This window comes from Chanodichthys erythropterus, chromosome 21, assembly GCF_024489055.1.
Source record: "Chanodichthys erythropterus isolate Z2021 chromosome 21, ASM2448905v1, whole genome shotgun sequence".
Lineage (NCBI taxonomy): Eukaryota > Metazoa > Chordata > Actinopteri > Cypriniformes > Xenocyprididae > Chanodichthys > Chanodichthys erythropterus.
The window spans coordinates 18,578,141-18,592,237 of NC_090241.1; the positions used below are offsets into that span (position 1 = coordinate 18,578,141).

At 35.5% G+C, this 14,097-nt stretch overlaps 1 protein-coding gene across 1 annotated transcript in view; it reads left to right on the forward strand.

Annotated features, from left to right (window-relative positions):
- Positions 1–553: 553 nt before the first annotated feature.
- LOC137011633 (unconventional myosin-VIIa) overlaps positions 554–14,097 on the forward strand; it is a 31,956-nt gene continuing 18,412 nt past the window's right edge. Inside the window, exons 1-22 of the mRNA XM_067374653.1 lie at positions 554–929; positions 1,150–1,191; positions 2,377–2,478; positions 2,562–2,708; positions 3,150–3,334; positions 5,067–5,188; positions 5,292–5,434; positions 5,540–5,653; positions 5,927–6,080; positions 6,161–6,237; positions 6,321–6,440; positions 6,527–6,669; positions 10,395–10,605; positions 10,778–10,913; positions 11,022–11,185; positions 11,417–11,557; positions 11,646–11,804; positions 12,552–12,641; positions 12,720–12,814; positions 12,897–12,981; positions 13,066–13,284; positions 13,367–13,576. Of these exons, the coding sequence (XP_067230754.1) occupies positions 1,174–1,191; positions 2,377–2,478; positions 2,562–2,708; positions 3,150–3,334; positions 5,067–5,188; positions 5,292–5,434; positions 5,540–5,653; positions 5,927–6,080; positions 6,161–6,237; positions 6,321–6,440; positions 6,527–6,669; positions 10,395–10,605; positions 10,778–10,913; positions 11,022–11,185; positions 11,417–11,557; positions 11,646–11,804; positions 12,552–12,641; positions 12,720–12,814; positions 12,897–12,981; positions 13,066–13,284; positions 13,367–13,576 (2,835 nt within the window). The 5' untranslated portion in view covers positions 554–929; positions 1,150–1,173. The remainder of the gene's footprint in view (positions 930–1,149; positions 1,192–2,376; positions 2,479–2,561; positions 2,709–3,149; positions 3,335–5,066; positions 5,189–5,291; positions 5,435–5,539; positions 5,654–5,926; positions 6,081–6,160; positions 6,238–6,320; positions 6,441–6,526; positions 6,670–10,394; positions 10,606–10,777; positions 10,914–11,021; positions 11,186–11,416; positions 11,558–11,645; positions 11,805–12,551; positions 12,642–12,719; positions 12,815–12,896; positions 12,982–13,065; positions 13,285–13,366; positions 13,577–14,097) is intronic.

The window sequence follows — 14,097 nt, forward strand, 5'->3', positions numbered from 1 at the left end:
ACAGGTGGAATACGGGTAAGGTTAGGTTTAAGGGGTAAGAGAAGCGGCTCAATAGTGTAATTATAGATGTAATTTAAAAAATATTTACAGCTTTAATTATACTTGCAGGTATTTTTTTTAATGTAAGTACAATGTAACAACATGTAGGCTAAACAATACATATCAAATGATGAATGAATGAAGTGTTAGTCACTTCATACTAGTAGGTAAAGACACAATATAAAGTGGGACCAGAGAACCTGTTCTAAACTGCCTGTTCCCTGAAAACGCACCACATGAACTATCACATTGAATTCTTGCAATGGAGTTTAGTATTGCTTGATAGAAATATGACTTTCTAGAATGGCTCCACCCTGAGTAACTATGACACTATGCTATTTACAACTTGATTGCCCTCTTATGATCAGAGCTCGGCCCTCCATATGCTGTCACGCGGGTCCAAAGGTTCAGCACAGAAAAAAAACATTATGTAAAACTAAAAAGTTAAAGATGAATGACATTTTATTTATTTACTTTTTATTTGTCATAATTTTTTAAGCATTCTCTGGGTTGATATTTCCATCACTGATGTGTCTGTGCAGATCCACGTTGTCTTTCTGTTGCAGTTTTACAAGCTTTCATTGTACAAGACACTTTCTTTTGAATCTTTGTGTTCTTATTTTTAGTCTCTAGTGTGCTTTGTGGTATTTATAATCTACTAAAAACCTTTTTTTTTTTTTGTTCAAGATTTCTGATATGGAGGGCAGAGCTTCCTTGTATTTATCATTATGGATGCATTAGTCAGGGAGCAAAGTCAAAGTATCATAAACACCTGTTGTCTCTCAGGAGGAACCTGAGGACGTTTCTTTCGAAAGAAAACTCACGCTGGGGATCAAAGAGGAGGAACAGAAAATACTTTTTGATCAGGAGACTTCACAAAATATCCACAGGTAAAGGTATTTCACATTGGATTTGTTATGGTTGATGTTTTAAAAGTGTAAATGGTTTTGTTATTTAGTATATAGATGGATAAGACTATTATATGATGTAATTCAGGGAATGTGTACGTGTATTACAGACGCCATTTTGCCTTTTTTCCATAAGCCCCACTAATTAATTTACCATGGAAATAATTAATTATAATTTTTTTTCCTTTGCTTAAATATTCAGGCTGGGGGACAGAAGGACTCAGTCATGGTGGTTTTAAGGAAGGTAAGTTGTTTTAGGTGTTTGCTGAGACTTTAATCTAATGGAAAATACTGTGAAAGTAAGGCGTTTCCATGATACCTTCTTTAATATATTATGTATAATGTGTATATATATATATATATATATATATATATATATATATATATATATATATATATATATATATATATATATATATATATATATATATATATATGTATTTATATATATATAAATATATACAAACATATATATATATATATATATATATATATATATATATATATATATATATATATATATAAATATATACATACATATATATATATATATATATATATATATATATATATATATATATATATATATATATATATATATATATATATATATATATATATATATATATATATATATATATATATATGTTTGTATATATTTATATATATATAAATACATATATATATATATATATATATATACATATATATATATATATACATATACCAGTACCAGTAAAAATTGATACATATTTGGGACCAAAAATTATTCAGACACTTTGACCTGACCATGTTTTGCTTAAGTGTTGTCTGACATAATTCAGATTAACTTTTTTTCTGACACAGTTCTTGTCATATTTTATTACCATTTTTTAAAACTATAGCGCATAAACTGTGTTAATGTATGAAATGTTGAAGGTGCGTGAATACATTTTGGTTTGACTGTATATTAAAAGCAAAAAAAAGTTTATTTTGACTATCCAATTTCGAATCAACCCTTGATTTAATAGTTTTATAAACTATGTTAAACAATTTAATAGCTTAAAATAGTTTATTTTAATTTAATAAGGATGTATTTTATTCATACACTTTTATTATGTGTCAGTGGTGCTATCACAATGCCATATACATACACACACACATATATATATATATATATATATATATATATATATATATATATATATATATATATATATATATATATATATATATATATATAAACTTTATTTAGTATACTATACTAGGGCTATAGTATAGTATACTAGGGCTTTGTGCATGGATCATATATATATATATATATATGATCCATACACAAAAAGCCCTAGCATACTATGGAAATAAAGTAAATTATCTTCAGTTAATTTACCTTGATTTAACATTTTATTAATTTTTTATTAATGTTTAAAATGTTCACCAACCACTTTAGGGAGATTATGTGTGGGTGGAATGCAGTGATGGGGTGCAAATCGGAGCTGAAGTCAGACTCTCAGACGCTGGGCAACTTCAGCTCATCGACGATGAGGGAAAGGTAAGATCTTTCCACTGATGGTGAAGAACTGCTGCTCTTGACTCTTGAAGTGTAGCTGATATCATCTTTGGCATGATTTCTAGGAGCACAAGATTAAGAAGGATAATTCTCTGAAGCCCATGCATCCCACCTCGGTGAAAGGTGTGGATGATATGATACGGCTGGGTGACCTAAATGAGGCTGGACTGTTACGGAACCTCCTAGTGCGCTACAAAGAAGGAGCTATCTATGTGAGTTCTTAAACACCACATCAGATAAATCATGTCTGAAACATATTTTTTTAAATTAATTAATTGTTTATATAAATATATTAATTAAATATTGTTTTCAGTTTTCAAGATCCATGAATGTAAATGAACCAAAATAGGGATTGAATTGTCCACTTAATTCACCAAATTCAGTTCATTCACCAGCTGTTCTTTGCCCTTCCTGTTTAATAACAAGATTGTTTCCATAGAAACGGCTAGTTCCAGGTTTGATGAGTGGATCATATTGTTATACAACATTGACATACCCATCATGTAGTAAATCCAAACCTACCTTGAAGACTTGAAATCCAGCTATTTTAAAGACAGTTTCTAGCACTGAGCAGTTATATACTGTAGATCTTATTATAAACATGTATTATTCTTTCAGCTGCAAAAACTACTTTTTTTTTTTTGTTTGAATAGACATACACGGGGTCGATTCTGGTGGCAGTGAACCCTTACCAGCTGCTGCCAATCTACACTCCGGAGCAGGTGGAGCAGTACACAGACCGGCGGTTGGGTGATCTCCCTCCACACGTCTTCGCCATCGCAGACAGCTGTTTCTTCAACATGCGCCGGAACCACAAAGACCAGTGCTGCATCATTAGGTTCTTCAGTCATTCGTACTTGGGTGAAACTGACATTTTGTAGTAGAGTTTAAAACTTTAAACTCTACAGAAAAATCTGTCACTATTTACGAATGTTGTTACAAACCCCTCTGACTTTCTTTCATCTGTGGTACAAACAATGATTTTTTTAAAGGATATTCTGGCCACTCTTTTTTCCATGTGAAGAAAGTATCTCCAAAAATGACAAAAAAGCATAATCATAATTATCATAAAAGTGGGAGAGATTGCGATAGTGGAAACAAATTGCGATAGTGTAAACAGTTGTTAGATGTTATTGATACTTAGTTCAAATAGAGGCAGATACTATTTGGACCTCAGTGTATTGTAGTATATTATAAAATATTATGCAGTAATAACAACATATTCAGTGGATATAATTATATTGATTAAAATCATAAATTGTTTCTGCTTTATTGGGACATTACTTGTCCCTAACCCTAAAGTTGTCCCCATACACCTACCCCTAACCCTACACCGTAAAATCCCCAGAGTTAAATCAGCTCTGCTCAGAGTACATATGGTCCCTCTCTAAATAGTGTTAAGGTAACACTGAAGCAGAGTTAAAGTTAATGAGATGTGACTGAAGTCAGTTGTAGTTCTTGTAGTGCTGGTTAACAGCAGGCGTTCATCACTAATGCACAATCATAATTTAATTAATTGCTTAATTATCTCATTAAATTTAACTCTGCTTCAGTGTTATTTTAACACTAGAGAGTTCTCTGAGCAGAGCTGATTTAACTCTGGAAATTTTGCTGTGTATTTGTTAAACACTTCATTCCCACTATTAAATACCCATTAGGCACTTCTTGAATATTTTCTTAATTTTTATTTAAAATAAATGACTCTCCAAGCTGATATGCAATTGGAAAAGGGAATAGAATGAGTTTGGAAAAAAATGCAGATTCAAACTTGGGTCAAGTTACCAAAAGGATTTCTTTTGTAGTTTTGTCTGGCTTCATCAAATAATAGTGGGCGGAGTCAAACACAAAGTAAACTTAGGCCATCCGCATTCCACAGGCGGTCTGCACACTGTCCGCGTCATGTGATTTTCATCATCTGTTCGCGTACAGCCCTTTTTTGTGTCAGTGCAGGTGCAAGTGACTTGAGCGCATGAAAACAAAGTCAAATAGATAGTGCACACATGCCGAATGCGTCACTCATGGCCAAAGGAAAATACTTTGAAAGTCTTGCCCCCTCAACTGTTTGACGAAGCTGAATGTGGAAAATGATGTATACCTGGACCTTTAATGTAAATAGCCTCTGCCAGTAAGGTGGGCTATTTGCTCTTGGTGTAAATGGACTCTCCATAAAAGTGGTCCATATATCTTGTGTGCTCTTTTTTTGTTCATTTAAAAGCATCTGTAGAGGTGAGCATTATTAGTGAATAACAACCTAAGTTTCTCTCTCTTCTTGAACCAGTTTTATGGTGCTTTTATGGACACTTTTATGGTGCTTTATTTTTTATTTTTGAGCTTGACACACCCAGACCTTATGAAGGGGTTGAAACTAAATACGATTGAGTAAATTGACACAATATTAATTTTATACTGTAAATCGCAGGTTTTATGTGCTAATGCCAGCTGTGCAAACACCCAAAACTGGGCCAGTATGTTGACAAAAAGTCGGACCGACTCCAACAGCTGTCGTACATTCTGTTAGGATTATTTGTTCGATGTGTTCTGAGAGCATCTGTATGTGTTGTGTTTGTCAGTGGGGAGTCTGGAGCAGGAAAAACAGAGAGTACCAAACTCATGCTGCAGTTTCTTGCGGCAGTGAGTGGGCAGCGCTCCTGGATTGAGCAGCAGATTCTAGAAGCAAATCCTATCTTAGAAGGTAAAGTTACTTAAAAATAAACATATAGGATGCTCCTGCATCACTCAACTTTATAGTTCCTCAGGTATGTATTTCAGTATTAACTTCAATTCTTATTTTGTAGCCTTTGGTAATGCAAAGACTATCCGCAATGACAACTCCAGTCGCTTTGGAAAATACATTGACATCCACTTCACTAAAAGTGGAGCAATAGAGGGTGCCCGCATTGAACAGTACCTACTCGAGAAATCACGTGTTTGTCGACAGGTAAACTGTCCTCATAATTAAATCTGTTATTCCAGGACAAGATACAGCAGATGAAATGTAGAACTGCTTGTTTGCCCAATAATTAATAGTATATTTTTGGCACAGGCCTCACAAGAGAGAAACTACCACATTTTTTACTGCATGCTCATGGGAATGCCTCCTGACCAAAAGAAGATCCTGTCTTTGGGAAATGCTGCAGAATACAACTATCTCACCATGGTATTGCTCAAAATAAAGTCTATATCTTAAAGTCTTCTCTCACAGATATAATCATTTGACATTAAAGTTCACCCCAAAATGAAAATTTTGTCATCAGAATTTCTTCTGTAGAACCCAAAAGGTGATTTTTAATGAAAGTCAATGTAGTTTGGACCCTCAATGCTCTTTTATGTTCCTCAGAAGAAAGAGTCATACAGGTCTGGAACGATAATTTCCATTTTTGGGTGAACTCTCCCTTTAAACATTACATTAAACATGATTATGTTGGATTAGGGTCAGTGCACTACATGTGAAGGACGGGATGACATAAAAGAGTATGCCAGCTTCCGTTCAGCAATGAAGATCCTGACGTTCACAGAGAATGACACATGGGAAATTAACAAGCTTCTGGCGTCCATCCTACACTTGGGGAATGTAGACTTTGAAGGTAAGGAGTAATAAAGAGACATTAACTGGAGCATTGAGGGAATGCTTTTTTGTTATTTATTTACATTTTCACTTTTCAAGACACCATTATGAACAACCAGGAGGGCTGTGATATTCTTTCCTCTCCACATTTCAAAATGGCTGCTCAGTTATTAGAGGTAATTAGAGACCAATTTTGAAAACAATTTTGTCTTTGAGCAGCACACTCAAGCCCATAGATCTGTTTTTTTTTTTTTTCCAGGTGTCCCCAGATGCCCTGGATGCGAGCTTGACGCGGCGCTCTTTGATGACCAACAGGGAGAGTGTGTCTAAACCTCTGACTTCAGCACAGGCAGTGGATGGCAGAGACGCTTTTGTAAAGGTTGTACAACTGAATGTAGGCTTCACTGTTTGATGTCAAATCGAATATACTCCAGTATGGAGCTGTAATCATCTTTCTGTGTGCAGGCCATCTATGGAAGAATGTTTGTGTGGATTGTGGAGAAAATCAACAGTGCCGTTTACAAACCACCTCCTGATGACCCCAAACACATTCGACTTTCTATTGGTTTGTTGGACATTTTCGGCTTTGAAAACTTCAAAAACAACAGGTTTGTAATATAAATACGTTATAATGTAAATACATGTGGTCTCCATGTTATTATAAAACCGCATGGTTTTCTGTCTTCTCTGGAACACAAAAGATGAAATTTTGAAGTATATACTGTCTGCTCTTTTCCTTTTAATGAAAATGAATGGAGGCCAAAACACAAAAACACATAAATCTATAAAAAAAAAGTAGTCCACACAACTTATGTGCTGTAGGCCAAGTCTTCTGAAGCCATATGATAGTGTGTGATAAATAGACATAGTTGTTTACTGAGAATCTTACTCCTCCTCGCTGTAGATCTCACATTAGGTTTGAAATGTAAGTCACAATGATGTTTTATGCTATTGACGCTCAAGCAGAGCCACCATAATTGATTCTAGGGCTGTATCGAAAATTATCAATTATAAATATAAATCAATATTTTATATATATATATATATATATATATATATATATATATATATATGAAAGTTTGTGAACCCCTTGCAGAATCTGTAAAAATGTGAATAATTTTAACAAAATAAGAAGGCTCATACAATATATATTATACGGTTCACAATACAAAAAAAAGCTGAATTTATAAAAACTACCCAATCAAAAGTTTGTGAACCCTTGATTCTTAATACTGTGTGTGGTTACCTGGATGATCATCTACAGTTTTTTTTTGTTTTTGTTTTTTTGTGATGGTTGTTCATGAGTCCCTTGTTTGTCGTGGGCAGTTAAACTGTCCAATATTCATCAGAAAAATCCTCCAGGTCCTGAAGATTCTTCAGATTTCCAGCATCTTTTGCATATTTTAACCCTTTCCAGCAGTGACTTTATGATTTTGAGATCCATCTTTTTACACTGAGGACAACTGAGGGACTCAAACAAAACAAGCAGCGATGAAAGGGCCCTCGCACCCGGGCTCACCGCCATCCGTTGGCCTCAGAAAACAGTGAACAGTGGGCGACATGTATGTGAGCGAGTAAATACAGGAGAATTATGGCAAAATCATGTAAAAGTGACACTTCCTGCTGCCAACAGGTGGCACTATAGCTAACTGAATATTGTCATATAGATGTCTTTAGTCCTCCAGGACTTCACTCATGTGAAGTTTCGGGCAGATCAGACATAGTATGCCTGAGTTACAACAGCTTCATCTTTCATGGCGAAACATCAGACTTTGTCAGTCCGCCACAGATGCGCCCTTCAACGAAAACTCAATATCTTTGATATTTATCATCGCTAAGGTCTTAAGATTAGACTGACCAAAAATGACATTGATCTGATTAAATCTTTAGGAGGAGTTAATCACAGTGTAAAACATGTAATTTCCTGTTGCCCCCAGGTGGCGCTATGACTGTAACTGAATATTGCCATAGAGATGTCTTCAGGTCAGGACTCCACTAAAACATGTGAAGTTTGGGGCAGATCAAACATTGTATGCCCAAGTTTCAACAACTTACTGTTTCATGGCGAAACATTGAACTTTGCCAGGCCGCCACGGACACGCCCTTCAGCGAAAACTCTAGATCTTCGCAATTTAACATCACAAAGGCCTTTAGATTAGACTGACCAAATATGATGTTGATCTGATTAAAGCTTTAGGAGGAGTTTGTTAAAGTATAACATCTGTAAATGGCAAAAACTACACAAATTTTGCAAAGAAAATTCAAAATATCTCACTTCCTGTTGGGTTTACAAACTTTACACCCAGGGGCTTTTTTGTAGGTATTGGGCTGTTACATCTGTCTACCGAATTTCATAACTGTATGTCAAATGTAGCACGAAGGGCGCTTAGTTGAAATTTTGTAGGTGGTGCTATCGAGCCATTTTGCCACACCTAATTCTGAAACCCATATCAGATGTAAATTTTCACCACTTCTGACGCGTGTGCAAAGTTTCATGAGTTTTTGAGAACGTTTAGACCCTCAAAAATGCGATTCATTTTGGAGAAGAAGAATAATTGGCTGAGCAATTCCAATAGGGTCCTCACACCATCGGTGCTCGGGCCCTAACTATTTAAAAAGGTTCAAACATTCACTGATGCTCCAGAAGGAAACACGATGCATTAAGAGTCGGGGTGAAAACTTTTGAACAGGATAAAGTGTTCAAATTTTGTTTTTTCATCTAGTACTGCCCTTCGGAAGCAACAGAAGACACTTAAATGTTTGCCAGAAGACAAATTAAGTTCAATAGGTTTTCGGCTCTTAATGCATCGTGTTCCCTCAGTTGTCCTTAGTATGAAAAGATTGATCTTAATGCCACACAGTCACTGCTGGAAATGGTTCAAATACTCAAAAAAAAGCTGGAAAACTGAAGAATTTTTGGGACCTGGAGGATTTTTTTGAAGAATTTTATAGGGCAGTTTAACTGCTCAGGACAAACAATTGACACATGAACAACCATTGCAAAACATGAAAACAGTCGTGGATCATCCAGGTAATCACACACAGTATTAAGAATCAGCATTATACAGGGAGTGCAGAATTATTAGGCAAGTTGATTTTCTGATCATATTTTTTTTCCAAGCACATTTTATCAATTCCAATCCACATCAATCTTAATAACTACTATTAATATTGTTTGTAATCATTTATAAGTGATATATAATTGTTCATGAAGGCTGGAAATGAAAAATGCCCTATATTCTGGTGTGCAGAATTATTAGGCAGGTTTTCTTTTACAGATAAAATGAGCCAAAAAAGAGATTTAACTCAGACTGAAAAGTCAAAAATTATTAAATATTCATGAGAAGGACACAATACTAATGTAATACTAGAAATTGCAAAGTTAAAGCATGACCATTGGACAGTGAAATGCTCATTGGGTCAGCAGGGTCATACAAAAACAGCTGGAGAAGAAAAGACACGTTAACTGCAAAATAATTAAGAATTAAGGTGAAGAATTAAGTGTGAAACCATCAGGAACCCTTTAGTCTCCAGCGCCACCATTTCCCAGAAACCTACCTGGAGTCTTCAGAAGTGTGAGGTGTCAGGATCTCAGAGACTTAGGTTAGGTGAAGAATCTTAAAAAGCGACCTGCTCTTAATAAGAATCACAAGCTGAAGTGTTATAAAGTACGTGAAGACTGGGTTTTTATAGGCCTTATAGACAGACAGCTTGAGAGTGACTCCTGAAGGACCAGCACCACATCCTCTTGTACCACTGTTTGAAGAATTTATCTTCCAGAATCTGGCAGTAAGGTGTGGGAGTTCACTTTTAGTCCATCTCTTATCCTGAAATGTCCATCTTGCAGAGATGGACTAAATGATCTTCCGGCCTCTTACTGCTACCTGTCCCAACTTTTTTGAAATGTGTAGCTCTCATGAAACCCAAAATGAGCCAATATTTGGCATTACATTTCAAAATGTCTCACTTTCAACATTTGATATGTTATCTATATTTTATTGTGAATAAAATATAAGTTTATGAGATTTGTAAATTATTGCATTCCTTTTTTATTCACAATTTGTACAGTGTCCCAACTTTTTTGGAATCGGGTTTGTATATATATATATATATATATATATATATATATATATATATATTCACTTAAATTATATGGAAAAGTGCTTAAATTATATGGAAAATTGCGACCAGGATATTCTTCAAAAATTCACCTTTTGTGTTCCATGAAAGTAAGAAAGTCATACAGGGTTTGGAACAACATGAGGGTGAGTAAATGATTACAGACTTTTTATTATAAGCTAAACTATCTTAATTCTGTCTGTGAATCCTGCAGCTTTGAACAGCTCTGCATCAATTATGCAAATGAGCAACTTCAGCAGTTCTTTGTGAAACACGTCTTCAAGCTTGAACAAATGGAATATGCTCGTGAAGACATAATCTGGAAGAACATTGAGTTTAACGACAACCAGCAGACGCTTGAAGTGCTCGCCATAAAATCTCTTAATGTTCTCGCTCTTATTGATGAAGAAAGTCACTTCCCTAAGGTTATAAAATATATTTGCTTTTATTTACAATATAGTCTTTCCTTTGGTTATTTTTTTATCATGCTATGTATGATTACTGATATCTCAAACCCACATCTGTACTCACAATATGTAGTGGAGTAGTTATATTACAGTTATATGTACAGTTATGTAAAGTTGTCATTTTTTCCAGGGCACTGATACTACCATGCTCAACAAGATTAATCAGGTTCATGGGAAGGGTGATATCTACTTACCTCCCAAAAATAATCACGACACACAGTTTGGAATCCGCCATTTTGCTGGAGTTGTCTACTATGACTCCAAAGGTAATACAGGCTATTAAACTTCCTCACAAAGTACTTTCCCATTGGTGTGTTTGACTTTTTAAAGATTTGAAAATGGAAAATGCTTTATGAAATTTACTGTGCATTTAGGGTTCCTTGAGAAGAACAGAGATGCTCTGAGTAGTGACGTCATCCAGTTGATGCAAACATCATCCAATAAGCTCTTAAAGCAGATATTCCACAATGAGATCAGCACCACAGAGGGGAAAACTAGTGCCAACCACACTATCATCACCCCAAAAAGCTCACTGCGGGTAAGTTAACACCAACTAAAGGCTATTAGGGTATAAACGTGACTGTACACTGGCATAAACAGTATATAGACAAACGTTTGTGACACCCCCAAAACACCACGCCCATATCTAATTGTTGAGCATTTTGTTTCAAAATCATGGGTGAGAGTTGGTCCCCCTTAAGAGCTTCCACTCTTCTGCAATGATAAAATGATTTTCATATTCCTTCCCTCCTGTTTCCATCATCTTTAGCAAACAACAGACACAAAGAAGCGAGTGCCTACATTAATTGGTCAATTTCGGCAGTCGCTAGACTCTTTAATGAAGACTCTAACTGCCTGTCAGCCATTCTTCATTCGCTGTATTAAACCCAATGACTACAAGAAGCCTATGGTAGGTTGTTCATTAATTTCTCCATCCTCCCTCAATGTACATGAACTTACTTTTCTCTCAGTGACCCACTTTTACATTATTGTTTCAGCTCTTTGACAGAGAACTGTGTATCCGTCAACTTCGTTACTCTGGGATGATGGAGACTATCCGCATCAGGAAGGCTGGCTACCCCATCCGCCACACATTTGATGAGTTTCTGGAGCGCTACCGTGTGCTGCTTAGGTCCAGTGTTTGTGACCCAAAAACTGTAAGAGATGCTTTATATTATGAAGATTATGTTGATTTTGTTTTGACATGAATCAGTGATGCAGTTGTTTCAGTAACATACAGTACACTGGCACAAGTTTTGAAGCTTTTTCAAGCGATTTGAGCCATTTTGCTAAATTTAACATAGTTAGCTACTGAATTAGACCGGCCACGTCAGTGGCCACTATTCAACCACCAAACCCTGCCCCCACAAAGACAGGTCAGTCAAACTGATGTCAGCAAACAGAGAGGAAAAGAGTGCTCTGTGATTGGCTAAAAAGGGTGGGCCACTCTATTTTGTTGTTGTTGTTTGCATAGTTCAGGGCTCATTTCTGTGATCTCCTTCTGATAGTATGGGCATTTTACATGTTTTACATGTGGTACTGTATTTCAATTATTTGGTATTTCAATGTGTGGTATTTCAATTATTTGAAGTATTTTTTGCCTTGATTTCAGCTAAATAAATAAATAAATAAAATAAATATTGGCCGTGGCCCATCCTTTGGCAGAAATCCAAAATGGCTAAAATCTCTTGAAGTATCTTTAAAAGTGTGCCAATGTATGTTGCCATGAGACAAAATACATTTGTATTATATATATATATATATATATATATATATATATAATATATATATATATATATATATATATATATATATATAGTTTTTAGGTGGAAAACAAAACACAAAAAGTAACATTTTTGCATTATAGCAATGTTAACTATATAATATTACCTGTAATATTAAAGGAGAGTGCCAAAAAATGCTCTGAAAGCATCTGTGAGAACGTTCTGAATGAAGATGACTGGAAGATCGGCAAGACTAAAGTGTTTTTGAAGGTACTGAGGTGAATTTTACAGGTACCGTTACAGCATTTCTAAAGTAGATCAGTTCTAACTTGGTGTTATTTGCGTCAGGATTTCCACGATACTGTTTTGGAACTGGCACGAGATAAGGCTCTGAATGAGAAGGCGCTTCTTATTCAGAAAGTCCTTAGAGGATACAAATACAGGTAAAAGACTGAGGATAATCTCCTATGTTTGTAGAGAAATGTTTTACACTGGTTTACAACTCGTCTTTTTGCTTTCTTGCAGGAAAGCTTTCCTGAGAAAGAGAGGAGCAGCTGTGACCATACAGAAAACCTGGCGTGGACACAAAGTCAGAAAACTTTACAGAGTGGTGAGTTGTCCAGTTGTGACAGTTTTTAAAAGATGACAGTCATTGCTTGTACATGCTTGTAGAGTGTAACTTGTCTTTCTGTAGGTCCAGTTGGGTTATGCCCGTTTGCGAGCTCAAGTACGCTCTCGTCAGATGGCCTGGCAGTATAAACAGAAGCGACAGGCAACTCTTCTGCTTCAGAGTCAGACTCGTGGATATCTTGCGAGGAAGGAGTGGAAACGAAAGCGAGAGGCAGTGATCCTCCTGCAGGCTTACACCAGAGGAACTCTAGCCAGAAAAGCTGTCAAGAAGATGAAGAGAGATGTAAGAAGCCATGTTTAGATCACAGTTTGCTTAATATCTCGAGCTACATGTAATCATCTATCACTATCCCTGTTTTTTGTAGGCTTTCCTCTCACTTCAGGAGCGTAGGGCAGAAGAACTTGCTGCTCTAGAAAGACAGAGGAGGCTTGAGGAAGTTCTGCGGCAGAAAAGAGAAAGAGATGCGGCGGAACAGATGGAATCCATCACGGACCAGGAAATGGTGGATGATATCTTTGGTTTCTTGCCTAGCATGGTTGGCGGACAGGAGGGCCAGGCACCTGAGGGCTTTGAGGTGAGAGATCAAACTTCTCAAAGAAGCAGGATGTTAACACTATAAATCCTACCGTAACTTTTCTAAGGCCTTTAAATTATTAACCTAATCAATACTTTGCTGAAAAACCTGTTTTACATCTTCTAAATGCCTTCTTTTGTCTTATTGACAGTTTGACTACGTTTTTAGCAAGTAAAATGCTTTTACTATAATTCTAAAAATATAAAGTAAACATAAAAATATTTCAAATTGTATTCGTACTGGACTGAAGGAACTTAGCTTTACTTGATTATTAATTCATAATTTTTTAGAAAAATAATGTTAAAATGTAAGCATTGAATATTATACATCAGGCTTTTGAGGAACGTTTATTTGTACATCTATAAACGTATATCTGTACGTTTATTTGAAAATTACCAGTTTATCAGTTTTAATGATAAATCTCAGCTTTAAATATCATCTTACTAAAAAAGACATATTATTTGGAGAGTGAAAACTGATATAAAATGTATTTTAAGTGGTCTGCTATACTGTCATAAAGC